Consider the following 26,716-nt stretch of genomic DNA (forward strand, 5'->3'; position numbering starts at 1 on the left):
GTGGAGGAGCGGGGGAGACGCTGAAGCAAGGGATGCGCCTCAGCACTGGATAACAGGGTGAAGGCTGAGGAGGGAAAACACTTTCCTTCCCTGTCTCTCCCTCAGATGCTTTCCTCCACACGGACCTTTGCTCCTCACTGGGATCGGCGTCTCTCATCTGCACGATAGGATGAGGAGCCGCGGACATGCGGCCTCAGCGCCTGCCTTCTGACCAGGGGCGCGTCAGATCCACAGTCACCTGACCACCGCCACAGGCCGGGAGCTCATTAGCCGCGGCATGTGGGAACACGCCGCCGCTCCAAACCCGGTCTCCCAGGACCAGGGCGGGCTCACGGGCGACTGAACTCGCCTGCGCTTGTCTCTCCAGCTGCATCACTAACAACACCGGACTTTCACAGAAGGGCTCACACCTTTCTGCTTGTCATTTCTATGTTCCTGAAGGTCAGTGGCGTCAAACCCAGCCACGCACGTGGGCCCGAGCGGTGGCGCCAACTGAAGGCCTGTTTATGAGTTAAGTGGCAGTGAGGCTTCATGAAACAACGTCCTCCGTTTCAGAATCAAGCCAGCCTCCGTTTTGCGTCAAAATACTCCGACCTACGTCTGCTTTTGTGCCCGCCTGTATCTGTTGCCGAACCTCAACATGCCAATCCTGGAGGCGTCGCGGTGATCACTTCCCCAAATCACCTGCCTTTACTCAATAATGACACGTGCGTCAAAAGCTATGGACATGGTGGTGTGTTAAGAAATACAGCTGCTGAGCAACTGGTGAGGCGTCGCGTAAGGCTCCTCGCTCAGCTCAGTAGGCGGCGCTCGCGGTGAGACGATGAGGTTGCATCGAAGAGCTTAGAGCAGAGCGACATCTGGTGGAGTCGAGGACTGGTCGGCCCCTCACCACACAATGGAAAGCATCATTGAAGCAACATACGGTGGAGGTTTCAACATGGAGATCTTTATTAAAGCTCATTCTTTAATGTACAAATGTCCTCAGTGTTGAAACTGCATGCGGTGATTTTGTTTGAGGCACGTTACTAAGAAGGAACAAAGACGGAGGGAACAATACAAACAGAAAAATTGCATAACTTAAACTTCTTGTGAATACTGAATTCAATCCAGGTACAAAAGCATATGTCAAGCGGCTTCTATGGCGACATGTTTGTACATATAAAAGGCCTGAAAGAAGGATAGCATGGAGGCACACAGCCATGTTGGTGGGAGGCAGGAGAACATCCTCGTCTGCTGCAGGGTGGAGACTCAGTTCAACCTGAGCAGTTCAGAGCATGACTGGACAGAGGGAGAGGTTTGTGCGGCACACGGACACGACGGGAACATCAGCTCGACGAGAGGACGTCTCCATTGATGGTGGGGTGTTGAATGCCTCAAGGCGTCGTGGTCGGGAGAAAGAAAAGTCACAAATGTGCAAATGTGTGCGCTGCACTTCCAGCGAGGCGCCGGGCAGGAGGTTCTTCCTGCTGTGGTGTGGTTTAGAAGCCTCCATGATGCAGCATGAAGGAGAAACAAACCAGAGTTTGGTCCTGCCTCTGGGACGTCCGACATACGCTCAGCAAGTGAGGCGCGCGCAGAGTTGGCTTCTTCCACTAACTGAAAAGCTTCATTCTGACTTGGTCACAGGAGACGCCCGCCTGGCTCCCGGGCACTCAGGAGAACACTGAGCCATCACGGTTCAGCAGACAGAGGTTTGCACTTCCTGCCTGGTGACGGCGCCTCCTGCAGCGAGAGCTGAGGGTCGCTGCTCCTCGCAGAGAGAAAACGCATTGTTGAACACAAGGAAGTAACATCACAATACTGATAACCAACGCTGGTCATCAACCCGTCCACTGGCATGAGACGAGAGAGAGGGAGTGGAGGGGGGGAGTGGGTGAGGGCAGGGGCGCCCCTCGCTGGTGGGGCTTTGCCATCCTCGGGAATGTTGCAGAGAGGGAGGAGGGACAGAAATAAGAGCGGGAGGAGTGAAAGGAAGAGTTCACAAGCCCTCCCTGGTGAGAGTCCAGTCCGTCTGTGTGGGGAACGGTGGCTCACTCCCACTCTGTTGTGCCGGGAGGCTTGGAGGTCAGGTCGAACATGACTCTGGAGATGCCCGGGATCTTCTTGATCTCGTTGACCATCTTCAGCACCACCTGGACGGCGGTGAGAGAACGCGTTAGGACGGGCTCCACTCACGGCCCAACATGTGCAGGAGGAGTCAGAGGAACAGGGTGGGCTCGACATACCTCCTCGGGGATGTGGTTGCCCGGCGTGGCAGGGATGCCAGTCATGAAGTCGCTGGTGATGAAGGTACGAATAACCACAGAGCGTCGACAAGACGGCTGCTTCTGAAGAGGGTCGCGGTCAAAGTGAAGCGGGGTCAGGATGATGGGCATCTGGCTGATCTTCCCAGAGAAGCCTGAGGGACAGTGGGGTTACGGAAACAGTGAAAACTCCTGCATGAAGCTCACCACTGGGTGGCAGACTACACACACATATGGCGCTGCTCATTCTCATGCACAATATGATGTTTATTGTCATCATCATGAAGATGATCACAACTGTGAATCACACCACAAAGACAATCTCACTTTTGTTCCCTCCATGAAAACTACAACTGCACAATCAAGGACTTGAACTTATGACAGAAGGTCAGAAGGTGAAGCGACGATGTTGCAGAGGCTTAGTTTTAACTTCCTGGGACTTGAGAAGGATTGAACAGTGACAGACTTAATGGCTCCCTCAAGTCCGACTTGAGCACAGCAGCCTGTTTAAGGATGAAGTCAGAGTCTGTGTGGTGTGGAAAGCATGAAGGCTCCAGACTCACCAGAGGCTCTGAGAATAGAGTGCGCTACATAGTCGGCCTGTCGGAGTGTGCTCAGCACGCCTTTGGTCAGGAAGGTGGGCGTGATGTCGGCGGGAGGCTCCTTCACGTGCGACCCAAACACGTAAACAACTCTGCAACAGGAGACAGTTGTGTGACCGACACAGAGAAGCACCAGGGCAGGCGCAGCCCAGCAGCTCACCTGTTGATGGTGTGGCACATGCGTGGGATGAGTCTGGCCAGGAACATGAGGGAGTCCCAGTGGGGCGACTCTTTGCTGGTCACACCACAGACATAGCTGTAGGAACGACAGTCGCCCTGTCCAGAAGGATCCAACACAGGGTTAGAGCTGGGAGGAGAGCAGCCAACTGAACTAAGCCCACAAACACCCGCTGCTGCAGTATAAATACATCGGGTCTCCGTGTTTGTCCACCGCCTCCCGTCTGCCTTGTGGTTCATGCCAAATTTAAACGTGGTTTTCAACAGGAAGTCAGAGAACACAGCCAGCAGACGGCGCGGCCCACTCACGGCGGTGCAGGGCCAGAAGTGAACTGGCCATTCCATTCACTGAGTTTTGTCTCTGCAGAAGGTTCAGCTCCAACTCCTGCCGACCGACACTTGGATTCTAAACACCTGAAGGGTGTTAGGAAGAGCCACCACTCCATCCTCCCCGCAGGAGAACCCGAGTCTCCTCTGACAACAGCACACTGACAGGTGAGGTGTGAAGAGCTGAGGATTACCTGGACACCAACAGTCTTGATGGGGAGCAGGAAGGCATTGAGTGAATGGAGGCTGGTGATCTGCATGAGCTTTTCCTCTTCATCATCCGACAAACAGGACTTGACTCTCTGCAGCAAGGCATGGGGCTGCAGACAGAAGATGGAGACCAGCTGTTGTCACGCGCTTCATGTCACTTGAGGGATGCCATTACGGAGCGTCGACTTGCATACGCCCAGTTCCTCCAAACGTGCCCAAATCTGACCGAGTGCTGAGGTCTCCAACAGACCACACCTTCAGCCACGCGCATGAATAATCCAACAGTGTTGTGAAGGCCGTGAATATTTCATACACAATATTTCAGCTGCAACTAGTGTCAACAGCACAGCAGACAGTGGTCACGGATGCAAACAGGAAGGACCTGAGACAGTGCCTGACCTTCTTCACACTCGCGGAGAAGTCTGCCACAATTTTCAGGATGTTGTTTGTTTCTGCAAAGTCTTTGCAGATGTACGGCTCGTCGGCACAAATCACTCTGATGGACAGACCGGGACCTGGAGGAGGAGGAGGAGGAGTCACAGTCATGCAGCGCTATACGGTGGCGTGGGTGGGTCCCCAGTCCCATCACGCAAAAGCTGGTTTGTACCGGGGAAGGGATGTCGAGACACGATCTCCTCTGGCAGCCCCAGCTCTCTGCCCAGCGCCCGCACTTCATCCTTGTGGAAATCCTTCAGCGGCTCGATGACTTTTCCCTGGAAGGAAAGGGCAGGGATGAATGAGTTCAGCGGTGCAGAGCACAGAAGACCGTGCGAGGTGCGAGGTGAAGGCTGGGAGCGCTGCTGATGAACCTTACCTCGTCTCTCAGCTTCCGGATGAGCTCTGTGTCGTTGTGGTGTGTTTTGATGACCTCAGCTTTGCCGCTGGCGATGTGAGAGGCACTCTCAATGAGATCCGGCCTCAAGGTTCCCTGAGCCAAGAAAACCTCCTCTGGCTTGAGATTCATCTCTCCAATCACTTCATTAGCCACCTGCACATGTGGAGCGAGCCGGTTCATCTCCAGCGGGACACACTTGCACCTTTGCACCGCCGGAGGAAACTCACGTTCACAAACGTGTCTCCAATGATCTTGCGTTTCTCCTCGGGGTTGGTGGTCATGTTGAGGGTTTTGCTGATGCGCTTCCGAGGGGTCTGGTCCTCCTCAGAGATGGGGAGCGTCGTGGTTCCGTTGTAGAACGTGTGTGCTGCATTCACCACTGCGGGAGAAACACATTTACATTGGCTGGCCTGGCCTCTCTCACGGAAGCGCTTCAGAGGGATGAGAACGGACCCTTGAGTTTGATGCCCAGCTTGGTGAGGGCCTCTTCTACACTCTGGCTCTCCTTCTTCCTCATGAAGCCGTTGTCGATGTGAACTGCTATGACCTGCTCCTGGTTGAGAGCTTTGTTGAGAAGTGCTGTGCAAACAGTGGAATCCACGCCGCCACTCAGCAGGACCTGAGCACGAGACAAAATCATGGAGGCCTTTTAATTCCCCTCTGAGGGTGAAGGCAAAACAACAGCGCTGTAATCCATGTTGACCACAAAGCATTCGCCCACACCTCTGTATTAATTTGTGTTTCAGTCCAGAAAGAGACTCCCCTTCTATTCAACAATGCGTTTGGGAGCCTCAACGCTGCGTCCAATCTCATTTATTCCTATAAATCTCCCCAGAGATGAGCTCCAGTTTGAAGTCACCTTGGGATTGGAGCCAAGTGGCACATGCGAGGGAAAGCAATTAATGGCTGCCACTTAATATGAAAGGAACTTCCGTTCTCTCACGTGAAGCCCAGTGGACCGTGGGGCAGCCAGTAGCTGGCCCGCTGGAGTGATGCAAAACAGCCAGCAAGCAGCTTTCTACTCACCAGCACTTTGGACTTGCCGACTTTTTCTCTGATGTCATCGATGCAGGCCTGCTGCCGGTTCTGCACCGTGAAATTGCTGGTGCAACCAGCAATTTCAAAGAGGAAGTTACGCAGCATCTCCATCCCTCGCTCCGTGAGATCAACCTCGGGGTGGAACTGAGTCCCGTAGAGCTTTTTCTGTTCATTGGCAATTCCTGGAACCAGAAGAGCGGCAGTGAGAATTGGCACATCAGCACTGAAGACTGCTGGGGAGACAGAACACTCACCGGCAATGATGTTTCCTGACTGGGCAACCACTTTAAAACCATCTGCCACTTTATCCACACTGTCCCCATGAGTCAGAAGGACCAGCTCCTCTCTCTGGAGGCCCCTGAACCAGCACAACACACCCACTCATTTTTGGTCGACAACAAATGTGGACGACATGACACAACTTTTTTCCATAAACAGTGTGGTTAGAACAGGGACTGGCAGAACGCAGACGACCCCAGTGGTCAACTGAGTGAGCAGCCGACCATCACAACAGTCAGTGGGAGCAGCAGCCCCGGCTAGAGGACGGTGACAGAGATGCTCACCTGTAGAGGGAGCATGTGTTGTCCAGGCCAATGCTAAACACTCCATCCTCCCGAACAGACTTTTTGTGCACTGTCCCACCAAAGACCTTATTCATCATCTGTGAAGCAAAGTGGACAGTTAAACTTGATACCATGACATTTCCCAAGTGATCAAGTCACACGCAGGAAGAGCTTCAATCGCGCCACCAAATCTTTGTAAATAAACCAACGATGATGACATCAGTCTCTGAGCCAGAAGAACATGAAAGTTAACACACTTGTACAGGACCCCACCATCTGATGCTATGAGATGTATATGAAATATATACATGCATGGTTTTGTCGAGTCACAGGAGCAGACCAACCTGCATGCCGTAGCAAATTCCCAGGACGGGTTTGCCGATGGTAAATATCGCCGGGTCAAACCACGGAGCATCTTCAGCATACACTGAGGCAGGACCCCCGGAGATGATGATAGCCCTGCGAGGCAGAGGCCAGTCAGATGTACTCCATCCGATCGTGGACAAGTGTACAGCACGGCCTGTAGAGTTGGAGGCTGAACACACTCACCTGTAACCTTGTTCTCTGAGAGCAAAAGCTGGCGTCTCCAAGGGCAGAATCTCCGAGCGAACACACAGTTCTCTGACCCGTCTGTCAATCACCTTGCCATACTGGGCCCCAGCATCCAGGATCGCCACAGCCCCTTCGCAGGAGCCGTTCTGTTGGGTGCTGATCTCCAGCTGTGCAGTGGCAGGGTGAGAAAGAAGTTTGGGTTTTAAAGGTTTGGACAAAACAACATCGAGCAGCTTTCAGACTTTTTTTCAGACAGTTATGGGGAGGCTGCCTCCTGGCTGGACCCCTCGACCTCTGACCTGTCCCTGGAAATTCAATTAGGACCAACATAGTTACGGACACCAAAGACACACACCGGCCCTCGTGAATGCTCCTGCGACCATAACACGCATCAGAATCACATGAAGCTCACAAGCTACTCCGCGGTGATCAGTAACAAGCCTTGACCAATCTATTTCAAAGCCATTTAAGGTGAATTGAGACTTTTGTTCCCAGATGCTTTTCCTGGAGGAGCGCAAAACCCGCCCCACAAGCCGATGACTATTGTTTGTCAATTGAGTGACATGCACTTCAGGACCTCGCAGGGGGTTTTAAACGCCACTTGTATCAAACAGAGAGAGATTCTACAGTAAGCAGTGAGCTGACAGCGCAGCAGAGCAGAAGGCTAATTCAGTGGGCAACGCCACTTTCCTGATGAATTCAGCAAAGCCAGCTGATCAAGTAGCACCATCTGACGTCAGAGTGAATATGTATATATACCGTGTATAAACAATACTTCATAAGGCTTTCATTCCCCAAAAACATCCCAACTGGTTCCACATACATAAGGAAATGAATGCCGGCCTTGTTTTGCCATCTCAAGGTGCAACAAAATATAACTTAATGGATAATGGAATAGCTTTTTGTCCAGACACAATATCACCTTTGTTCATCCTGTTTATCTCTGATTTTTGTTTAATTTCTTGCACCTAGAGCACTCATCAGGTGTTCAGCACACTGGGATCACAACAGAACAATCTCAGGAGTCAGTCACCAAGTAACTAACTAATGCTTGGAGGTGCTTCATGTGCAGTCGGACTATAGTTCGCTGGAGGACAACAGGTCAGGAGGGTTCGGCGTGGGATCAATGGCACCGACTGTGAGGGAGTACTTTGGTTTGAAGTGAGCCAATATGGCGCTGATGTTTTTGTGCAGAAGCAACGCAAACCAATATGGTGTTGAGCATCATAACCATGAAGGCAGACACATTGATGTGGCCCTCGTGAAGTCAGAAGAAATAATGGCATCCGCTGACTGGTTTTGTGAAAATCCATTCAAATAAACAACACAGGATTTTTCTCAGGTAACTCTTCATGTAAGATACATAACCAACTATCAACAAATAAATAAATCGCACATTTAAATGAAGTATTAGATATGAATAGGACCCCTAAGCCACCAGCAAATCATCCGTGATGCCACTGTTGGAGATTCATATTGACAGTTCTCACATCTGTATATTCCTTTTCCAGACAGTATTCTTGTTTGGCACCTGCTCCTCTGGGTTTAATGGGTACTCAGCACAGCTCCAGTGCATGGAAGTGAAGAGCCCACCTCGTCTTCACCGTGACCCCACGTGGTTCAAGAGCGAGACACCAAGCACGAAGACAACACTCGGTGTTCGATTCAGACTGATTAAGCATCCTCAACGAACTGGGCCGAGGCAGAATAACAACAACAATAACAACAGGAATGGAGCGGTGGTTCTTGGCTCCGGTAGCTGCGGCTGCCTGGGACTAGCTTCCTGGGGACCTGGCGCCTCTGACGGCCGGTGGATGGAGCACCGAGGCTGTGGAGTCATGACAAGAGAGTCTCTTTCGGAGAAGCCTTTTCACCACAGGCTGTGAGCCGCGTGTGTGTCAGCGTCCGGTCTGAACACAGCCGCGCGTTAGCTTGTTAGCAGCCGGCTAAGTTGGGGAGCTATGCTAAAACCCACGCGGTGTTCCGAGACCAGACTCGCGGGGGTGAAGCGGGCTGTGGCGCGGCGGCTGACCGGTGTGTCTGCGACCACCACACCGACGTCAACGCCGTGCTTTAATGTCGCGGAGCGCGTGTGTCGAGCGGAGGAGCAGCGCCGCAACAGGCAGCGCCACACTCGCCGCGCTCCGTGGGAACGCTACACGCCGTCCAACTTTGGCCACCGACGCAGGCCGTGTTCCTCCGTAACCAGCGACACTGACCTTGCCCTCTCCGTTGCACAGAGCCATGTGGAGGAATGAGCCGCCCTCGTCTCTTCTCGGTGTCCCGGCTCTCGCAGAGCTCGTTAGCTTCGCTCGTGAGTGACGGGGTTGTCAGCGCCTCCTCGCTCTGCTCTGCTCTGCTCTCACTGCCGCCGGAGCAGAAGTTTCACTGAGGCCGCGCTTGATAAACGTCTGTCCGCGGGATGGGTGGAGCACAAAGTTCAAGCCAAACGCTCCCGATTCAGGGCTTCGCTGAGCGCGTGACCACTGGAGGACGGTCACACCATGGTTCGGATCGAGACGAGAAGGTGGGACGCTGCTGTCCGGAAGACATGAGCACCACCTTCCACCGTGCTCCGCCGCTGCCCTTAAATGAGCTCCATCCCCATTCATGCCTTTCTCAGGCAGAACGTTCACTTTCATCCATCACGCTCTGACGCTATATATTCCAGGCTTTCATACTCCATATTCACAGGTGACACTTCAGCGAGGAAGACAAATAGTGCAAGTGTGTCGCCGACTCAGCAGCTGATCTCTGTGGTCTGAGAAGGTCCCAGCCGCACAGGAGGTGAGGCACAGGACACCCTGGACAGACAGACTACCACTCACCATGACCCAGGAGGTCATATGCTTTTGACGGTCTGCCTGAGTGCAGAATCACACGGAAAGTTATGGATGGATGGGGTTCAAAGTTTCAAACTAGTACCTGACACACACACACAGGAGACAGTTGGATCCAGGATTTCATTTTTTTAAAGGATGCTTTGTCACTGGGGCATGGCACTTACAAACATACCAGCAGCATGAAGAATACATGCAATGGCATGTTCACAACATCGTGCTTGAGGTTTCGTCCAATTGCACATTATAGTTAGTGTTAAAACATGAACGGTATTGTGAAGAACTATTGAAATAGAGCAGAGACAAAGTGTTTCTATGTTACTTTTGAGGCAGTGTTTGTATTTATCCTAACTGTGTTGGCTTTTGATTTGTAGGATAAATCTAACCCTAACCCATAAAAAATAGATTCATTCATTCAACAACTCATGACAAGGAGAGATATTATGCGGTGACGTTTCACATTGATACTATCAATAGACAGATGACTTTTCTTTTATATTTGGAGTTTCAGGTTTGAAAACGAAAAGAGCATGATTTTTCCCCCCCTCTCAGTTTGAGTTGGCACATGACAGGCGTGCGTGCTGTCACATGCTGAGCAGCCTCACATGCACTCACTCACAGTAACCACAAGCACGAGCGTGCTGTTATCAATTAGTACCGAATCAATCGTGCTGTAATGCGTGCATTCCTCTCACCTTTAAGGTCTCAATGGAGTCTTTTCTTTCTTTTGAAACGACAGAAATATACCTTTAACAATCATGTCAGTGTTGATGTGTTTATTGCACTGCATGTTTTTACATGCCATATTTTGAGGCCAGGTGAACTGCTGCGTCGGTGTCCAGCAACCGTCTGACCTGCCACACGTGAATGGCTCTCATCCAAACGTAGTCCAGCAATATCATGTGAAATAGATGATGATTTCAGCAGTTAATCCTATGAATTAATGGCTGCACTAAGAGTGGCGCAGTGATGAAAGCCAACAGGAACACACGTCATGAATGTCATCAGAAATGCACGGGCCACGGTGTTATCTCTCTAATGCAGCCGTGAGGGGGACAGGCCGGTTTCTTCTTACGCCGGTCCCAAGCCCGGATAAATGCAGAGGCCTGTGTCAGGAAAAAAAGTTGCCAAACTCAAAGATGGGACCAGACAAATGAATCTCATACCGGACGGGTCGAGGCCCGGGTCAACAAGGACCACCATCAGTGCTGTTACCCAGCAGCAGACGACTGTAGGTGGAAGACAGAGAAGGAGAGGGGGAGGCGTGTCAGTAGACAGAGGGAGAAGAGGGAAGACGAGAGAATACGTGGTGAGGGAGGACATGAGGTCTGTAGGTTTGAGAGGAGAGGAAGCAGAGGACGGGGTGAGGTGGATGATCCACTGTGGCCACCACTGAAGGGAGAAGCCCACAGAGAACGAGAAGACGAGTAGTGCACAGTAGCTCTCCAGTTGAAATGTGTTTAGTGTTTCACAATGGTAGAAAGATTGTCTTTCTTCTACAGCTGTTGCATCCATGTAAAACGCTTTAAAACCACTGGAGCATGACTCACTGGAGAATACATGTATTGATACTGTGCTGCACCGAAAGGACATTTATCTGAAAAGCTCGGATCATAGTTTTTTTTCCAGCCGTTTAATGTCCCATGAAGTCAAAACAGATGCCGTGGCTCCTGAACGTCGCTCCGTAATCACGACACAACTGAACACAAGTGACCGGCGCCTGAGCGGAACGATTGTAGCGCAGGGATTGGACACGTCATCTGAGCGTGACGGACGGGTTTGTGTGGTGCACTCCGGTCTCTTCCTGTGTTTCCTTCACGGAAACACTCACCGAGTCGGCACTGTTTTAGCGAAAGCGAAATAAACCGACCCTCGGTTATTTCAGAATTGGATATTAAAAGCAATCATCATTCCAGTGACGGTTGGTTTTAAAAACAAGTACCGTCGCAAATGGTCCCGGTGGCGGTGAATATGGTTGTTCTGGAGCTGACCCAAGTGTCAGGTATGTTGTGTTCAGGTGTGCGCTTGGAGTTTTTTTTTTTTTTTTTTTTACATTTGACCTGACGTGATGAAAATACAGCCCGTAAATATAGCAACCTTCCGACAGAGGGTTTTCGTGTGGGTTTGTTAATGAGACATGATCATTTGCATGTGTTGCTTGTGTTAAATATGTATATATGTATAGGAAGTGAAGACAAACTGTTGTTGCGGTGTCTTTATATCTCCGATTATATTCCATATAAAGGGAATTAAACAGACCGAAACAAACACCGGAGCAGACCCCAGTGTTGATCACTGTGCCATATGTAGCGCTGGATCCATTTTGGATGGGAAGAAGATGGCAGTGATACGATTGGGTGATTCTTGTGTGTTGTAAAGTTAGATTGGGCGTTCTTTTTGGACTGTACTTGCAATCCAAAGAAAGGTTCAGGGATATATATGTGTGTGTGTGTGGGGTGTGTGCATGAGGTCGGTTCAGGATCACTGCCTTTGATCTTTCCACAATGGGGAAGGTCCGTGTGTCAGAGCATAGGAACCATGGACAAACGCTGACTTGTTGTAGCAACCCTGATGGAGAATGTCGAAAGAGTCCTGTCTCTTAATCTGCTAGATTTAGAGGGGCATGGTTTGTCTGGCACTAAACGTGTCTGCGCACAGTTCCATTGTGCTTCAATGATGGTCTCGGTTCCATTGTCTTTATCGTCCCCACAGATACTCTGACCCCTGGGAGCGTTTGACGCCCGAGCCGTCATGGAACACTCTGATTCCTACAAGCCTCTGAACGGACGCCAGAGGAAACTGGCGGCTGCCTATTTCAGCAATGACAGTCGAGGAGGAAGGGACAGAAGAAAGAGCCCTTTGGATCCGGAGGATGAGTTGAACCTCATCCCAGAGTCCGACTCGGAGGGCGCCATGCATCGCCAGCCTGGAATTCGTGGCGAGATGGGGAATGTCTTGCTCCTGCTCTTCCTCTATGTCCTGCAGGGCATCCCTCTGGGTCTGGCTGGGAGCATCCCCCTGATTCTGCAGAGCAAGAGCGTCACCTACAAGGACCAAGCCTTTTTCAGCTTTGTCTTCTGGCCTTTCAGTCTCAAGCTCTTCTGGGCGCCACTGGTGGATGCCCTTTACTTCTCCAGATTTGGTCGAAGGTCAGTCAGATCCTGGTGCGACTGGCCCGTCGTCTGCATCATGTTCCTGTGCCTCTGGTCTGTCTCCTGCAGGAAGTCATGGCTGGTGCCTACACAGTACCTTTTGGGCCTTTTCATGCTTTACCTGTCTGTCAGAGTTGATGCACTGCTGCAGAGCGAAGGAGGTCCGAACGTGGTGGCTCTCACTGCAGTCTTCTTCATGCTGGCGTTTCTGGCAGCCACTCAGGTAGGTCATGTGATGATGGGTGGATGAGGCTTCATGAAACACTGTCTGAATATTGTCAGCTCAGTAGGTGGCGCTCTCACTTAAAAAGGATGTGAGGTTTCGTTGTAGTGGAAGATCTGATCCAAGGAGCAGAGAGTGCCACCTGCTGGACAGTGTTTCATGAAGCCCGTCACTGTCGTGTATTGCAAGCTGCTCCACGGCTCTGGTGCTCTCCCTCTCCCTCAGGATATCGCTGTGGATGGCTGGGCTCTGACCATGTTGTCCAGAGAGAACGTGGGATACGCCTCCACGTGCAACTCTGTGGGTCAGACAGCAGGATACTTCCTGGGCAATGTGCTCTTTCTGGCTCTGGAGTCCCCCGACTTCTGCAACAAGTACATCAGAGTGGTGCCCAAGGAAAGTGGCATCGTCACTCTGCCAGGTAAATGTCCGTCCAACACGGTGGGTGAGAGAAACCCAGCTCTGTGCAAGGTGTTGGTTGTAAACACTGTTGGGCAAAACTTACACTTACTAGTTACCTCCTTCAGAAGTCACTTTGTTACTTCAAGTGACATCATTATAGCGGAGCTCACACATAATCCTCTTGGAACAGTCACGGTCATTGGGCTGGGTCAGGAAGCAGCAACACTGGGTCAGAATCGATGTTTGTGTGGCCTGCTGAACTCGTCAGGTAATGAAGGCTCTGGACCATCTATCAGCTCTAACCCACTTCAAGTGCAATGCCATGCCAAAGTCGCCGCCGAGTGACCTAAAGGTGCGACGGCAGTGTGAGTGGAGGTGAGCGAATGACAATATTGAGACTTCTGATGGACACATTTGTTGGAAACGTTTAGATTAGAAACCAGACTTTCAGCAGTGCAACAGACATCAAGTCTTTTACAGAACACTGGGTCGTAGCAGGAACAAACGGATCATCTCAGCAGCAACACAACTGTAGCAGCTGGAAACAGGAGCTGCAGTGACACCTCCACAGCTGCGAGAGGCAGCGTGTCTTCCACGACACGACACGACTCGCTGCTGCTGGTGTCTTCCCCTGCTGCGGACATCAGGGCTGCGCAGCAGGCGCTCCCAAGTCAAGCTTCTGTTTTCGAGCCCCACAGAGCTTGCACGCCACTACAATATTTCTCCGGTCTTTCACAGCTAAAAAGCAAAATAATGAGAAAACAATCCCTCACCTGCACCGTCATCGATCGCAGCACGTGCGGCGCTGCGTCACGTCCACCACGGACCCTGCTTTTTAAACGTATTGGAGAGTTGTGAATGTGACGTAAGGAGTAACGCACATGTTTCAGTCACAGCGGTGATAAACGCCGTGCAGCTTAATAACGCGCCCCTCCCAACACTGCTGGTAGATGAGTCCTCCGCACGCTCCAGCAACTCCCAGCAGATCCTTTCCTTTTGTGCCACAGACTTCCTCTTCTTCTGGGGAGTGGTGTTCCTGGTGTCCACCACGTTGGTTGCCATCTTGAAAAGGGAGAACCAGCCCGGTGGAGGGAGGAGGTCTGAGGAGGAGACGCAGGGCGTCATGGAGACCTACCGGCTGCTCCTCTCCATCACCAGGATGCCTGCGGTCTTCACCTTCTGTGCCCTGCTCCTCACCGCCAAAGTAGGCCGCAGCCTCCTGCTTCCTCTCTCTGTGCTGAGGTCAAGAGCCTGCTCTCCCTGTCTGTCAGGTGGGATTCTCCGCAGCAGATGCCGTCACAGGCCTGAAGCTGGTGGAGGCCGGCGTCCCCAAGGAGCAGCTGGCGCTACTGGCCGTGCCCATGGTGCCGCTGCAGATCCTCCTGCCCCTGGTCATCAGCAAATACACAGCCGGGCCCCGGCCGCTGGACGTCTTCTACAAGGCTTTCCCCTGCAGGTTCGGAAGCCCTCACTGGTGAAGGTGCTCGGCGTTCTAACGGCAGCTTCGCTGCAGGTTGCTCATCGGGCTGCTCTTCGCTCTGCTGGTGTGGTGGACCCCGAGCGTCAAACACGAGGGAGGATTCCCGCTGTATTACTTCGCCATCGTCTTGCTGAGCTACGCCGTGCACCAGGTGTGACGCCACGCGTGCTGGAGGCCTCTCCACCCTCCAGTTAGGAAACCACATGGGCCGTCGCCTTCTCTTGTTCTGGCTCCTGGTCACACAGTTTCCAGTCAGCAGTGGCTCCTGGTGCAGGTCCATCTGGCTCTCAGGCTGGACAGACGCCTGCAGTCGTGACCTGCCACTGAGGGCACTGGCCTCTGCTGCATCCCTGTGGTCCACTGTGGCCCACTGTGGCCTCAGACACGTGCACGTCCTTGCTTCAGACATGAGACTGAGGTACCGCGAGTGAGGAGCTCAGTGTTGCAGCAGAGAGTCACCTGTGTGGAGCTGCCGGGCCTGAGGTCGGGTCACACAGCGACGGGCAGCACGGGGCCGTCGTGGTTTAACTGTTTTGAGAGCTCAGTAGGTGGCGCTCTCTCGGTTTGAAAATGTCTGCCTCCCTCCTGCAGGTGGCGCTCTACAGCATGTATGTGGCCTGCATGGCCTTCCACGCTAAAGTCAGCGACCCCCTGATCGGTGGCACCTACATGACGCTGCTGAACACGGTCACCAACCTGGGAGGGAACTGGCCCTCCACCGTGGCCCTGTGGATGGTGGACCCTCTCACCTGGAAGGAGTGTCGCGGAGCTGCCGGCCAGCGCTGCGCCTCCGCAGAGGAGGCGGCGGTGAGTGAGGCCCGGGGCGCCCCCCACTGGCTGAGTGTGTCCTGACGCTGTGGTGTCCCCCCCGCCCCCTCCGCAGCTGTGTGTGAAGGAGGGCGGCGCCTGCGTGACCACGCTGGACGGCTACTACGTGGAGTCGGCCGTGTGCGTGCTGATCGGCCTGCTGTGGTGGCTGTGGCTGGGCAAGAAGATGAAGAGGCTGCAGGAGCAGAGGCCCAGCGCCTGGAAGTGCAGAGTGAGCCAGTGAGGAGCGGCTCCCAGGGACCTGCTGCTTCTGATGCTCTCAGGTCGCAATCAGAACCAGAACCGAAGGATGACCAAGGGCCAGTTCTGCGACTCTCCACCTCCCCGAGCTCGTAATAGCCAAGTCCGAGTCAAGAGCGTGTCCTCAGAGCAGAAGCAAGGGACGCAGGGCACCGTCAGCAACACTGGAGGGCCAGGTCCAACACGAAGTCAGCCGCCCTCAGCTGGACCCCTCTGATCCTCCTGGTGACCTCATCCTTGACACCTCAATGCTAGTCCTCTTCTGCTGCCTTGTGCTTCTCCTGTCCAGCATTCCTTCCGCCTGTTCCAAACCTCTGCATCTGGTCTCCTTCCTCGCCTCTCCTCATCGGATTACAGGAGAATACGCTTGAAGTTTGACCAGAGAAACATGTGAAGGCTGAACTTCAGCTCTGCAGCAGTGACGTCTCCATCAAATGGAGTCTCACACACAGGTGACGTGTGGCTTCAACACTTGTTCTTTGCTCTTCAGTGCCTTTGAGAGCCGAATCGTTCTCTCAGTTTGCTTCATTTACGCTCCACTCTTGTCACCGTTTTGCCTGCGAGGATGTCCTCACACGTCACTTACTTCCACACACTCTTGTCCTGTGTAACGTGTCACGAAACGCTGTCACTGTGTTTGTTTGTTTTATCAAAGAACTTTTAGTCAGTTTGTTGGATAAATGTTGTGGTGCTTGAATCAAATCATATCATTGTCACACCTGTTTTCTCATCTGTTATGTTTGTGTTTCGTTCAAACAAGCCGTGTGAATCTACCAACAAAACCAGATCAACCGTCAGACACGAAGCCTCGTAGAAACGAAGTCTTTTCCTCGACGTGTGTCAGATGTGTTGTGACACACCTCACCACTGTAATGACTGCCAATATATCGATGGTTCTCTCAGAATAAATTCACCTGTTACCGGAGGACCCTTTCTCACCTTGTGCTCCTTGTTTAGGGCCATAGTCGCGTGAAACTCAGAATGAGAAGAGAGGTGTGTGACGGACTCGATAATCGTAGTGATGATAGATGAGGTATCATGGCGCAGCGCTGCAAGCTTGATGGGGTGGCGCTCTGGGTTGGAAGATGATGTGAAATTTCATTGAAGTGGTTGCTCCAATCCAAAGGTAATTCTGTGAAAATAAGGAGTTTCATGAAGCCTCACAAGATTTCCCAGGTCAGGGACGATCTTCTGAGGCGTCATGAAACACTGTCCTCGTTTTCTGAGCCCACTAGACGGCACGCTCTGCTCTAAAAAAAACATCACTTTTAAGCAGAGCGCCACCTACTGAGCTCTGCGACACACGAAGCCTCATCACCACAGACGTCAAAATAAAAAGCTGAAACCCGTCCAGGGCACAGCAGCTCGCTGGCACAGGACTGGAATCAGTCCAGGTCACGGCCCAACAACTTTTTCATCTTTTATTATAATTATTATTTTTACAGGAATTTGAAATAATCCTGCTCAAGGAGCGAGTGCTGATGGAAGAGTTGTCCAACTCCGGCAGAACAACTGGCTCCAGCCGTGGCTGTTTCTGAGCACCTCCTTCAGCTCGCGGTAGTGAAAGCGCTGCATCAGCAATCCTCAATGCCGCTGAGGAGAAGTGGCTGCTGCGCCATCCACTGCACGGCCCACGTCACATGATCCGACCAGCCACCATCACCGAGGAAGCATCCGCCGTCCTCAAGCCGAGGAGGCACAGTAGAGCTCTGGAGAAGAGCCTCGCTCACATCCAGGGTGAAGCACAGGTGGCCGTCCCGTGACCTCCCCGCGACCCCACGCTGAGCGCAGCCCGTCAGCGCGCGTGTAACTTTGATTCTCATTGTCTCGAGCGTCTCTTCAGCTTAAAAATGTAAATGAAGGAAAAACCAACAGAAAGAGCAAGTCCAGGACGAAGGGGCCCAGCGGGTCATAGGTTCATACGTAGATGCTCGGGTCTCTTGGCTACGACGGGGTAGGCCTGCTGCTTCATCTGAGCCAGGTTGACTCCCGCCGGCTGACGGATGGGGAGAGGAGCCGAAGCCTCCGAGCTGCTGGTGACGTCCATCTGCTCCGCGCTGGACACCTCCATGGCCTGGTCCTGAGGAGCCTGGAGGACGGCGGGGCCCGCGCCTCGGTGCCAGGAGTCCACGCCGGAGAACTTGACTGGACTGTGGTGTTGGAGGTGCAATGATGGAGGCAAGTTAGAGGAAAGCACGACACCTGACTGGCACGCAGCAGCAGCAACAGCACAGAGCCGCTGCTTTGTTTCTCATGTCACTGAGCAGCAGCGCCAACAGAGGCACCAGGATGTGGAGGCTCACCTGAGAGGAGTTCTGGGGCTGCCCACGATGCGCCGCGGCGAGCGGATTTTGGGCTCAAATGAGAACTTTTCTTTGATGTTTTCCAGGACAGAGGGCGCCACGTAGGTGAAGCCCTGGCGGCAGGAAGACAGGTGTGAGAGGAGGCGGCGCCGCTGGAGCCTCACATCTTACCAGGAAGGCTTGGTTGGCACTCTCGCTCAGGGTGGAGTCGTCGGGGCTGTCCACGGGCGTCTGGCTGGTGAACTTGGAGTCAAACTGACTCACGTCCTCCGCCGATTGCTGACCACCCGAGGAAGGCGAGCGTGAGACGGGATCAGGTCTATGTTCAAAACACTGGCCGCTGAAGACACAACTCACCAGGAAGGGTTTGAAAGGAGGCTCCACCTTCCGAGCCAGCAACTCCTCCCAGTTAATGTGACGGAAGAACGGATGAGTCTTTGGGAGGAAAAGACACGTTTAGTCAGACGAGCACCGTCACATCACAACTCTCTTCTCACGGTCTGAAGCCTGCGGCTGACACAGTGACGTGGCCAAGATACGGATCCTTCTTTTTAAAGGCGTCCGATTGTCCTTAAAGCTCCGCCCACAGAGAGGAGAAGCAGCAGCTGAGAGCGGCTGTGGTGTCGGAACTTGGGACACATTTGGAGCTCCACTATGAAGCGCCCTCCGATGACCAAGTGAAGTGACTGACGTCCCTCAGAACTGGGACGACACTTGATGACATCACACGTAAAGACGGCGTGTCATTGGCTGCCGTGCTGTGGTTTGTTTCCTGCATATCCAGTGTTGGAGACAACGGTTTGGAAATGACAGCTCCAACGTTTCTGCAACCTCTTGCATCTGCGCCGATCATCTCACTTGGTTTGGCGAACCAGCGGAGGAGAAATGGGTGGAGCCTATGTTGCGGCGATAGATGTGTTGGAGGTATGCTAACGTTAGCCTGGATGCTAGCCCACTGTTGTTTGTTCAGGAGAAATCCAAACCTACTGTTGAACATCCATGTTGTATTGCTCATGTTGTGGGACACGGTGGAGCACTTGGCTCGCTGACGTGTGACACCAGAGAAAGTCAACCAAGGGAAGAGTGGTCCTGGCTACTAACATGTCCCTGTTGTACTGTCCAACATTGTTGTGAAATCAAGTCCTTTGGTCTCCTGGACATCTCTCCACACTTCATCTTCCCACTTTCAAGTCAGCTCTGGAGCTCCCTGGGTTTGAAGGCATCATTTCAAGTGGTGAACGGCCAGTGAGGAGGAGTGGGACACGCCACACTGACCAAGTGTTAGGCTGAGAGAGGGGACACAGCTTTAACATCAGTGACAGATGTGAGGAGTCGATGCTTCCAGTGTGTTTCATGACTCCGTCTCCATGTTTTCCAAACTAGTTTACAAGTGATGCTCATGCATTTTGACGCCTTTTTCTATGGCGCAGACAGCACCACTGCACCTGCGGCTCAGAGACCGCTGCGGCTCATGGACAGACAACAGCTGTTTTCCTTCTTAAATAGAGTGGGCGGGGCTAATATCTCAGCGCGCTCTATGGTCTGGAATGTGTGTGCTTGCGAGGCAGGTTCAGTGAGGTAAGAGAGGTGAGGGTTTGGTCGTCATGGAGACCTCACCTGCACCTCGGTGGCGTCCCCTGCTCCGGCCCCCAGCCGTGACGACGCGTTCCTCTTCAGCAACTGGACAGAAGCAAGTCAATGATGATGCCTCAGCGGTGTGTTGGGATGGGGAGCAGACGTGAGCAAATACCCGCTTGAGAAGGTCTCGGGCTTCTTGCGTGAGGTAGGGGGGCAGGCTCAGCTTGCACTTCAGAATCTTGTCGATGGTCTTCTTCCTGTTTTCGCCCGTGAACGGCGGCTGTGAAAGGAGTCAGTCGGAATTAGGCACTGCTGTGGCAACATGGGTGACTCAGCAACATCTGGACGTGGAACTGACCGCTCCCGTGAGCATGTCGTACATCAGCGCCCCCAGGCTCCACCAGTCCACCGCTCTGTTGTGGCCGCTCCGCATCAGGATCTCCGGGGCCCTGCACCACGGACCACAGGGGTCGGTCAGTCTGCGTCAGCTCAGGCGGGAAACGCGCCGCCGGACTCACATGTATTCGATGGTCCCGCAGAAGGTGTGGGTGACTGTGCCGTCGTGAATAGACTCTTTACACAGACCAAAGTCCGTCAGCTTGACGTGCCCTGAAGGACAGACGACGAAATGGTGAGTCAAACGCAGCACTTCCAGACTGGGAACGCTAGGTGTTACACAAGGATCCCCACTCAGAAGCACAAGAGGATAGGATGGAGGGATGGATAAGAGATGGGTGGATGGATGGAAGGATGGACGGACGGGCGGAGGGAGGGAGGGATGGATAGGAGGTGGGTGGGTGGGTGGGTGGTTGGATGGATGGAGGGAGGCATGGATGGATGGACAGAGGGAGGGAGGGAGGGAGGGAGGGATGGATGGACAGAGGGAGGGAGGGATTAGAGGTGGGTGGGTGGATGGATGGATGGAGGGAGGGAGAGGGGGAGGCATGGATGGATGGGCAGAAGGAGGGAGGATGGATGGATGGACGTCATAATTGCATTCATAATTGAAAAGAGGTTCGGTCTTTCTCAAAAGAAACTCCAGGCTGGAGTGCAAGACTCAACAGGGATCTGGGAGTGAGGCTCCCACCTTGGCTGTTGAGCATGATGTTCTCAGGCTTCAGGTCTCTGTAGATGATGCCTTTCTGGTGCAGGTGGCCCAGAGCCATGGAGATCTCAGCCAAGTAGAAACTAAAGAGAGAGTCACACGTCTTCCATCACGCCGCCTCCAACACCCGGGTGAGGACTCACCAGGCTGTGTCCTCCATGAAGATGCCCTCCCTCTCCAGCTGCATGAAGAGCTCTCCTCCTGCGAGGACGGAAACGCCATCAACAGTCTGATTTCAGAGGAACCCGAGTCAGCGAGGCATGGAGCGTCTCTTGTTAGCACCCACCGCTCAGGTACTCGAGGATCAGGTACAGCTTCCCTCCAGTCTGGAAGGCGTAGATGAGGTCGACAATGAAGGGATGCTTCACCTCCTCCAGGATGTTCCTCTCCGCCTTGGTGTGGGCCGTGTCCTTGGCGTTGCGTACAATCATGGCCTGTCGACAGACATGTGGTGTGACTGGACTGACTCAGGGAGGGAAGCTCAAGCCAGGAGGTCACAGCACAAATCAGCAGCCAGCAGGGTCAGGTGAGGCCTTGGCAGCCCTCCTCCAGATGGACCTGCTGGGATTCATCCAACAGAGCTGCCTTTGATCCAAGACGGGGCTCAGCCAAATCATTTCACCCCTCAACTATCCACGAGACTACGGGCATCCTGGCAGGAATCCAGAGGGTCAGCCAGGAGGCCTCAGCGCAGCTCAAGAGATGAGGACAAACCTCGGCCGCCACCATCTTCAGGTTGGTTTGTGACAGTGCAACATCTCCAGCTGTGCTCACGACCGTGCGCCACATTTCCTCTCACTCGGACACCTCAACACAAGTGAAGCACACACAACCGTACACTACCGCACAATATAAAGAAATGAAAGTTCTTACCTTTTTTAAAACTTTCATTGCAAATATTTTTCCTGCAGCTGCGCCCACGACTTTTCGAACTTGAAAAACCTGCACACGGAAGAAAGATCAGCTCGGTGTTTGCCAGTTGAAGGTGGGAAGGACAAAAGTGAGCACACACACACCTTCCCGTAACCGCCTTTGCCCAAAACTCTGAGCAGCTCAAAGCACTCGGGGCGAATGCTCTCCGTCCCCTGGTTGACGTTGTCCTCCGATATCTCGATCTTCTCACAGTCGTCCATGTTGCTGAGACAAAATGGCCGACGCCATCATCAGGTTGCACCCATCTCCAAAGCACCGCGTTCATTATGAAGCACAACTTACAACTCAAATCCACTGCACTGGTCCATGATGTCATTAATCTGTGCCTGAGAGGAGCAGAGGAAGAGACAGTCAACAACAAGTCAGTCCTCGCAACAACATGACGCGTGGCTTGAGAAGAACAAAGACCAATCTCAGGCAAATACAAAGTTAACTAGTCTTCGTAACAACAACAATAAACCAGTGAGAGTTTGAGAAGCTGATGAGGCAGCCAAACACCAGGAAGACAGTGGCTCAGTCCAAAACAGAGACAGAGCAGAAGACAGATTTGGAAACGCATGCAAACGCAGATGGAAACAGAACGTCTAAACCGTCTTGGATCGTGCTGGGAGACTTGCACATATGAGCTGTGACGCGTCCGCAGTGCGAGTGGACTCGGCGTGAAACCGTCACTTTCTCCTGCTGCGGCGCAACAGTTGCTCAACTCTCCCGCAGGCTGCAGGACCCCCGGTCCCACTCGCCCCCCTCCTGTCAATGAGGAGTGTCTGTTGGGAGAACACGCAGTAACGTGGTCCGTGTGGGGGAACACAGCGCGCGGCGGCGCGTCCACGCGGACTCACACTTGGTGCCAAAATCAACTGTTGCACACGGAGACGCGGCGCTCTCCGCGGCGGCTACTATGCTAGCGTCAACAAGACAGCCGTCCTTTTCAGAGGCAGCTTGGTAAAAACGTGCCGCTACCGGCGAGGAGAGCGGCTAGAGGCAGGGGCGACAGCTCCGCGGGGGAGGCGGCTGCCCGCAGCCTGGAAGAGGCCCGAGCTCTGCGGAGGCAGGCGCAGGCCCGCGGCGGCGGCTGACGGGCTACACGGCTAACGGCTAACTCCCGTGCAGCCACGCTGTTGGCAGCGCTGTGCCCAGTACCTCCTCGATCTCATCGTCAGAGACGTTGTCCTCCGGCTGGTCCAGGTCGATGTCAAACACCCCGGCCATCGTGGCGCTTGGATTCGGTCGCTCAGACGGCAAGTATCGCAGGCGTCCGCCACCTCATGGACGAACACACACCGCCGCCATGACCGGCTACTACACTGAGCATGCGCACTGGCCACCAGCTCCTCAGAGGGGCGGAAACCCCGAACAAACAATGAGACAATAATAACACGAGTCATGTCAATAAAACACTGCCGCATGTCAGCTGCATGTCACTGCAGCATGCATTGTCATTTTTAGACGTAATATCATGCAATGAGATGATCATTTCAGTCATTTATTTTTTATTAAAAAATTGGATTGAATCTCCAGGAACATATTAATCAACATTTACTGTTGTTAACGCCATGTTATTTATTTGTGTTTGAAACCACTTCTTTCAAAACACGTTTTTGTTTGCAAAATTCTACACTTTGGATTTGTTCAATTACATAGTTTAATACAACGCTCTAGTTGTTGTTGTTGTTGTTGTTATTATTATGACAAGCTAACCTTTTGGCTACATACACAATACATGCAATGACAACGTAACAACAATCAGGTCCAGTGAGGAACCCTGATAAAAAATATAGACATTGTTATTAGATTCATTGCCAATAAAGCAGCAACGAATAACATTTATATGAGAAAAGAAAGAAAGAAAAACGAAAGTCAGTGGTGTTGCTGTCGAGTCAGTTGCCACGCGCGACTTTTGAGTTCGGATGTAATGAGAGTCTGAAGTGACCGATCATTCTGCTGGTTCCGAATCAAATCCGAACCTGGCTATAAATAACTTTTATCCGTGTTTTTCGTTCACAATGACATATGTATTCTGACTCCAGGTCGGAAGTTCAAGCCACCGGAACAGGAAGTTCCGTTACATCGTTACATGTGGTGCAGTGGAACTGGAAACTAAGAGTGGAGGAGTTTGGCAAATCCAAGTCAAAGTGTGGCAGAACCGAGCACATCCAGACAGCCCCGAGGGTCCAGTCCCTTTATTTTGAAACAGCGGAAGACAGGCAGTGACGTGTCGTGGCGGGCTCCGAACCGGGCCGGTGAGGCGTGTCGAGACCAGCGGCCGGAGTGACCGGCGGGTGGGTCCCAGCATGTCCGTGGTCACGGTCCAACTCGGTCAGTGTGGCAACCAGGTGGGCCAGCAGTTCTATGACGTCATCTGCTCGGACGCTCGCGCGGCCCAGACGCAGACGTTCAGCGCCGCCAGCTGTGAGCGGTTCTTCCACCAAAACAAACACGGCGGTAAGTGACGTGTACTTTTCACCATCTGAATCACGCACCGCGACTGAACCAAGTGTCTCAAGTGCGGGTCCGAGGCGCTGGTAGTTTCCCTCCTTCGACAGTAGGTGGTGCTCATGCGCCTTGGTTGCAGAAACCGAACAGTGGTCCGGTCTATGACAGACCGCTGACCTGGCTCGGGCGCTGGCCCCTTCACACCAATGAGCTCCTGATGTGTGTGTGTGTGTGTGTGTGTAGATCTGGTGGCCAGGGCCGTCCTCATCGACATGGAGCCCAAGGTCATCAGCCAGAGTCTGAGCAGAGCCGCCAGGTGCGGCCGCTGGAGATACGGCGAGTCCTCCCACTTCAGCCAGAGGCAGGGCTCCGGGAACAACTGGGCCAACGGGTGAGCAGAGTGCCGGCCCCGTCAGAGGCCCGGCTTCTCAAGCCTCTGCTTCCAGGTTCTGCGTCCACGGTCCCCGGCACAGGGAGGCGGCGGAGGACCTGGTCCGACGGCAGGTGGAGCGCTGCGACAGACTGGCGGGGCTCGTGGCCATGATGAGCGTGGCGGGCGGCACGGGCTCCGGGGTGGGCACCTTCCTCACCCAGGCTCTCAGAGACGCCTACCCCAACTCCTTCATCCTCAACCAGCTGACCTGGCCGTACCGCTCCGGAGAGGTGCCGAGTCCGAGCCGCGTGGAGCTCCCGACCCCCGACTCACCACCGCCCCCCCATCTCCCGTGCAGGTGATCCTCCAGAACTACAACTCGGTCCTGAGCCTGTCTCGCCTCTACCCGCTGTCGGACGCCCTCCTGGTGCACCAGAACCACGTGGTGCACAGGATCTGCAGCCAGCTGCTCCACATCAGGCACATCTCCTTCGCTGATCTCAACCGGGTCATTGGCCAGCAGCTGGGCAGCGTCCTGCAGCCGGCGCTGGCCGCCGACTCCCATGAGAGCTGGTCCCGGAACCCTGTGGGTGAGCGCCTCCTGATGGAAGACCTGCTGTGTCGGCAGACTGCAGTGTGTGTGTGTGTGTGTGTGTGTGTGGCAGGTGAGCTGGTGAGTGCGCTGGCCTGCCATCCGGAGCACAAGCTGCTGAGCATCACCAGCGCCCCCCACCTGCCCGGCGCCTCGCTGGCCTTCAGCACCTTCAGCTGGCCCGCGCTGCTCAAGCACCTGCGCCACATGCTGGTCTCCAGCACCACAGTGGAGCGAGGCAAGTGAGCACAGGCGCGTGGACTCCGCCTCCACAGCCCCATGACTCTGCTCGTCTGTGGACAGGTGCCGAGCGGCAGGTGCCGAGCCCCGCCCCCGGAGGAAGCGGCTTCAACAGGTCGCTGGCCAACCTGCTGGTGCTGAGGGGGAAGGAGGTGTTCGCCGCCCAGACAGGTCCCACGCGCCGGCGGGAGAGGCGCCTTTCCCCGGCTCAACATGTGGCCTCTCCTTCGCAGAGGGCTTTGGCGACGCCTCCCTCTACACCCCCTGGCTCCGCCCCCCAGAGGCGCTGACGGTGTGGAAGTCTCCGCTGCCCTTCAACAAGTACGAGAAGTCGGCCACGCTGGTCAGCAACAGCCAGGCTCTGCTGCCGCCGCTGGACCACATGGTGGGAAAAGCCTGGAATATGTTCGCGTCCAGGTGAGGCCGCTGAACACACACGGACACGTCTGGAGGCCCCGGGGCTGGCTCACACTGTTGGACTGGAGACTGAGCCCTCTGTGTTCCAGGGCCTACATCCATCACTACACCAAGTTCGGGATATCGGAGGAGGACTTCCTGGACAGCTTCACGTCTCTGGAGCAGGTCATCTCCAGCTACAGCCTGTTGGGCTCGTAGTGTCCATCATCTCCAGCTACAGCCTGTTAGAGTGTCCATCATCTCCAGCTCGTCTGTTGGGCTCAGTGTCCATCATCTCCAGCCTGTCCGCGTGTCCATCCTATCAACTGTGTGCTGGTCGTTGGTCCAGGATGATGGCTCTGTGTGATCGTGCTCGTATTCCCGCTGTGTTCTCACAGAGCAGGACTGGGAATAAACGACTTGCTGTAGGTTCATGTTGGTCGGTCAGTTGAGCAGTGATGAAGGAGAGAACTGATCTGCTGATTTGATCATGAAAATATGCTGCAGTCATCTTCACCTAACATGGTGCTTCATCATCTTTCTTCCACCCGAGACGTTTTGATATTGCAGAATCTACTATACACACGTGGATATAGAGTTGTTTTTAATTGTACACAGTTTACATACATACACAAAATAATGAAACATGAAGTGTCCTGTTTTGTTGCATTTTCTTTTTGGAAAATTCCACAAATTCAAATCTGTTGATGCACAGCCAGATGATATAAAATAGAACAAATGCACCTTTTGTTATTCAGAAGTTTTATTTGGACTTGAGGCCATTATAAAGAGTCAGAACCCAAACCCAACGTCCAACATGACATCAACTTCCCGTCATCCAGAGCAGCCGTGTGCATGACAGGCTCCAGATCTTCGGGCCTCACCAGCGTCCACCGCTGACTCATGACCTCCTTCCACTGGATGAGATCAGAACCCGCCTTTTCTCCCCAGCGTGGTGGTCCAGATCAGGCCGGGTGGGAAGCGTGTTTCCGGGCAGCAGAGCTCTCGTCTCCCCAGCGTGGCAGTCCACAGCTTCAGCCAGCTCACA

General features: G+C 53.6%; 4 protein-coding genes across 7 annotated transcripts; 2 read left to right on the forward strand and 2 right to left on the reverse strand.

Moving 5' to 3' along the window:
* Positions 1 to 929: 929 nt before the first annotated feature.
* Positions 930 to 9,133, reverse strand: gmps (guanine monophosphate synthase). The gene is made up of 16 exons (XM_053873016.1): positions 8,770 to 9,133; positions 6,548 to 6,717; positions 6,343 to 6,457; positions 5,999 to 6,096; positions 5,690 to 5,793; positions 5,424 to 5,617; positions 4,851 to 5,016; positions 4,625 to 4,776; positions 4,377 to 4,550; positions 4,170 to 4,275; positions 3,962 to 4,077; positions 3,547 to 3,672; positions 3,009 to 3,124; positions 2,810 to 2,940; positions 2,229 to 2,401; positions 930 to 2,135 (listed from the first exon to the last, which is right to left on the reverse strand). Exons 1-16 carry the CDS (start codon positions 8,794 to 8,796, stop codon positions 2,034 to 2,036), a joined length of 2,070 nt encoding a protein of 689 aa, XP_053728991.1. The 5' UTR covers positions 8,797 to 9,133; the 3' UTR covers positions 930 to 2,033.
* On the forward strand, positions 8,768 to 17,260 carry slc33a1 (solute carrier family 33 member 1). 3 transcript variants are annotated; one of them, XR_008415690.1, is made up of 10 exons: positions 11,197 to 11,392; positions 12,103 to 12,539; positions 12,612 to 12,765; positions 12,991 to 13,186; positions 14,175 to 14,371; positions 14,439 to 14,623; positions 14,681 to 14,798; positions 15,239 to 15,454; positions 15,531 to 16,167; positions 16,476 to 17,260. XR_008415690.1 is itself a non-coding variant. In XM_053873018.1 (9 exons), the coding sequence occupies exons 2-9, from the start codon at positions 12,142 to 12,144 to the stop codon at positions 15,696 to 15,698; spliced, it is 1,632 nt and encodes a 543-aa protein (XP_053728993.1). In that variant the 5' UTR covers positions 8,768 to 9,337; positions 12,103 to 12,141; the 3' UTR covers positions 15,699 to 17,255. The 3 variants fall into 3 exon arrangements, 2 of the variants coding, with proteins under 2 accessions (XP_053728993.1, XP_053728992.1); XM_053873018.1 differs by lacking the exon at positions 11,197 to 11,392 and adding an exon at positions 8,768 to 9,337 and having other exon boundaries at positions 15,531 to 17,255; XM_053873017.1 differs by having other exon boundaries at positions 15,531 to 17,254.
* On the reverse strand, positions 17,104 to 22,941 carry rps6kb1b (ribosomal protein S6 kinase b, polypeptide 1b). The gene is made up of 15 exons (XM_053873020.1): positions 22,775 to 22,941; positions 21,917 to 21,960; positions 21,718 to 21,838; positions 21,575 to 21,643; positions 20,988 to 21,135; positions 20,845 to 20,902; positions 20,684 to 20,784; positions 20,115 to 20,205; positions 19,955 to 20,045; positions 19,769 to 19,876; positions 19,636 to 19,698; positions 18,376 to 18,453; positions 18,190 to 18,297; positions 18,019 to 18,131; positions 17,104 to 17,865 (listed from the first exon to the last, which is right to left on the reverse strand). The coding sequence occupies exons 1-15, from the start codon at positions 22,841 to 22,843 to the stop codon at positions 17,625 to 17,627; spliced, it is 1,503 nt and encodes a 500-aa protein (XP_053728995.1). The 5' UTR covers positions 22,844 to 22,941; the 3' UTR covers positions 17,104 to 17,624.
* Positions 21,634 to 26,642, forward strand: tubd1 (tubulin, delta 1). Of its 2 annotated transcripts, XM_053873022.1 has the most exons (9): positions 21,634 to 21,686; positions 23,662 to 24,076; positions 24,311 to 24,458; positions 24,514 to 24,730; positions 24,799 to 25,030; positions 25,106 to 25,270; positions 25,336 to 25,443; positions 25,506 to 25,689; positions 25,779 to 26,642. In XM_053873022.1, the coding sequence occupies exons 2-9, from the start codon at positions 23,926 to 23,928 to the stop codon at positions 25,885 to 25,887; spliced, it is 1,314 nt and encodes a 437-aa protein (XP_053728997.1). In that variant the 5' UTR covers positions 21,634 to 21,686; positions 23,662 to 23,925; the 3' UTR covers positions 25,888 to 26,642. The 2 variants fall into 2 exon arrangements, with proteins under 2 accessions (XP_053728997.1, XP_053728996.1); XM_053873021.1 differs by having other exon boundaries at positions 24,799 to 25,270.
* The last annotated feature ends 74 nt before the right edge of the window (positions 26,643 to 26,716 follow it).

This window comes from Synchiropus splendidus, chromosome 8 (assembly GCF_027744825.2).
Source record: "Synchiropus splendidus isolate RoL2022-P1 chromosome 8, RoL_Sspl_1.0, whole genome shotgun sequence".
Taxonomy (NCBI): Eukaryota; Metazoa; Chordata; class Actinopteri; order Syngnathiformes; family Callionymidae; genus Synchiropus; species Synchiropus splendidus.

Coding starts and splice junctions, on each gene's coding strand:
- gmps (XM_053873016.1), bottom strand. CDS start 8,796: ATGGCTCTGTGCAACGGAGAGGGCAAG. Junction 6,097..6,342: donor GAATTTGCTACGGCATGCAG/GTTGGTCTGCTC, acceptor TTTGCTTCACAG/ATGATGAATAAGGTCTTTGG. Junction 4,551..4,624: donor TTGGAGACACGTTTGTGAAC/GTGAGTTTCCTC, acceptor CCACATGTGCAG/GTGGCTAATGAAGTGATTGG.
- slc33a1 (XM_053873018.1), top strand. CDS start 12,142: ATGGAACACTCTGATTCCTACAAGCCTCTGAACGGACGCCAGAGGAAA. Junction 12,540..12,611: donor TTCTCCAGATTTGGTCGAAG/GTCAGTCAGATC, acceptor TGTCTCCTGCAG/GAAGTCATGGCTGGTGCCTA. Junction 12,766..12,990: donor CGTTTCTGGCAGCCACTCAG/GTAGGTCATGTG, acceptor CCTCTCCCTCAG/GATATCGCTGTGGATGGCTG.
- rps6kb1b (XM_053873020.1), bottom strand. CDS start 22,843: ATGGCCGGGGTGTTTGACATCGACCTGGACCAGCCGGAGGACAACGTC. Junction 20,903..20,987: donor GATCCTCGAGTACCTGAGCG/GTGGGTGCTAAC, acceptor CCGTCCTCGCAG/GAGGAGAGCTCTTCATGCAG. Junction 18,132..18,189: donor GTGCCAACCAAGCCTTCCTG/GTAAGATGTGAG, acceptor TCCTGCCGCCAG/GGCTTCACCTACGTGGCGCC.
- tubd1 (XM_053873021.1), top strand. CDS start 23,926: ATGTCCGTGGTCACGGTCCAACTCGGTCAGTGTGGCAACCAGGTGGGC. Junction 24,459..24,513: donor GGGAACAACTGGGCCAACGG/GTGAGCAGAGTG, acceptor CTCTGCTTCCAG/GTTCTGCGTCCACGGTCCCC. Junction 25,690..25,778: donor TGGAATATGTTCGCGTCCAG/GTGAGGCCGCTG, acceptor TCTGTGTTCCAG/GGCCTACATCCATCACTACA.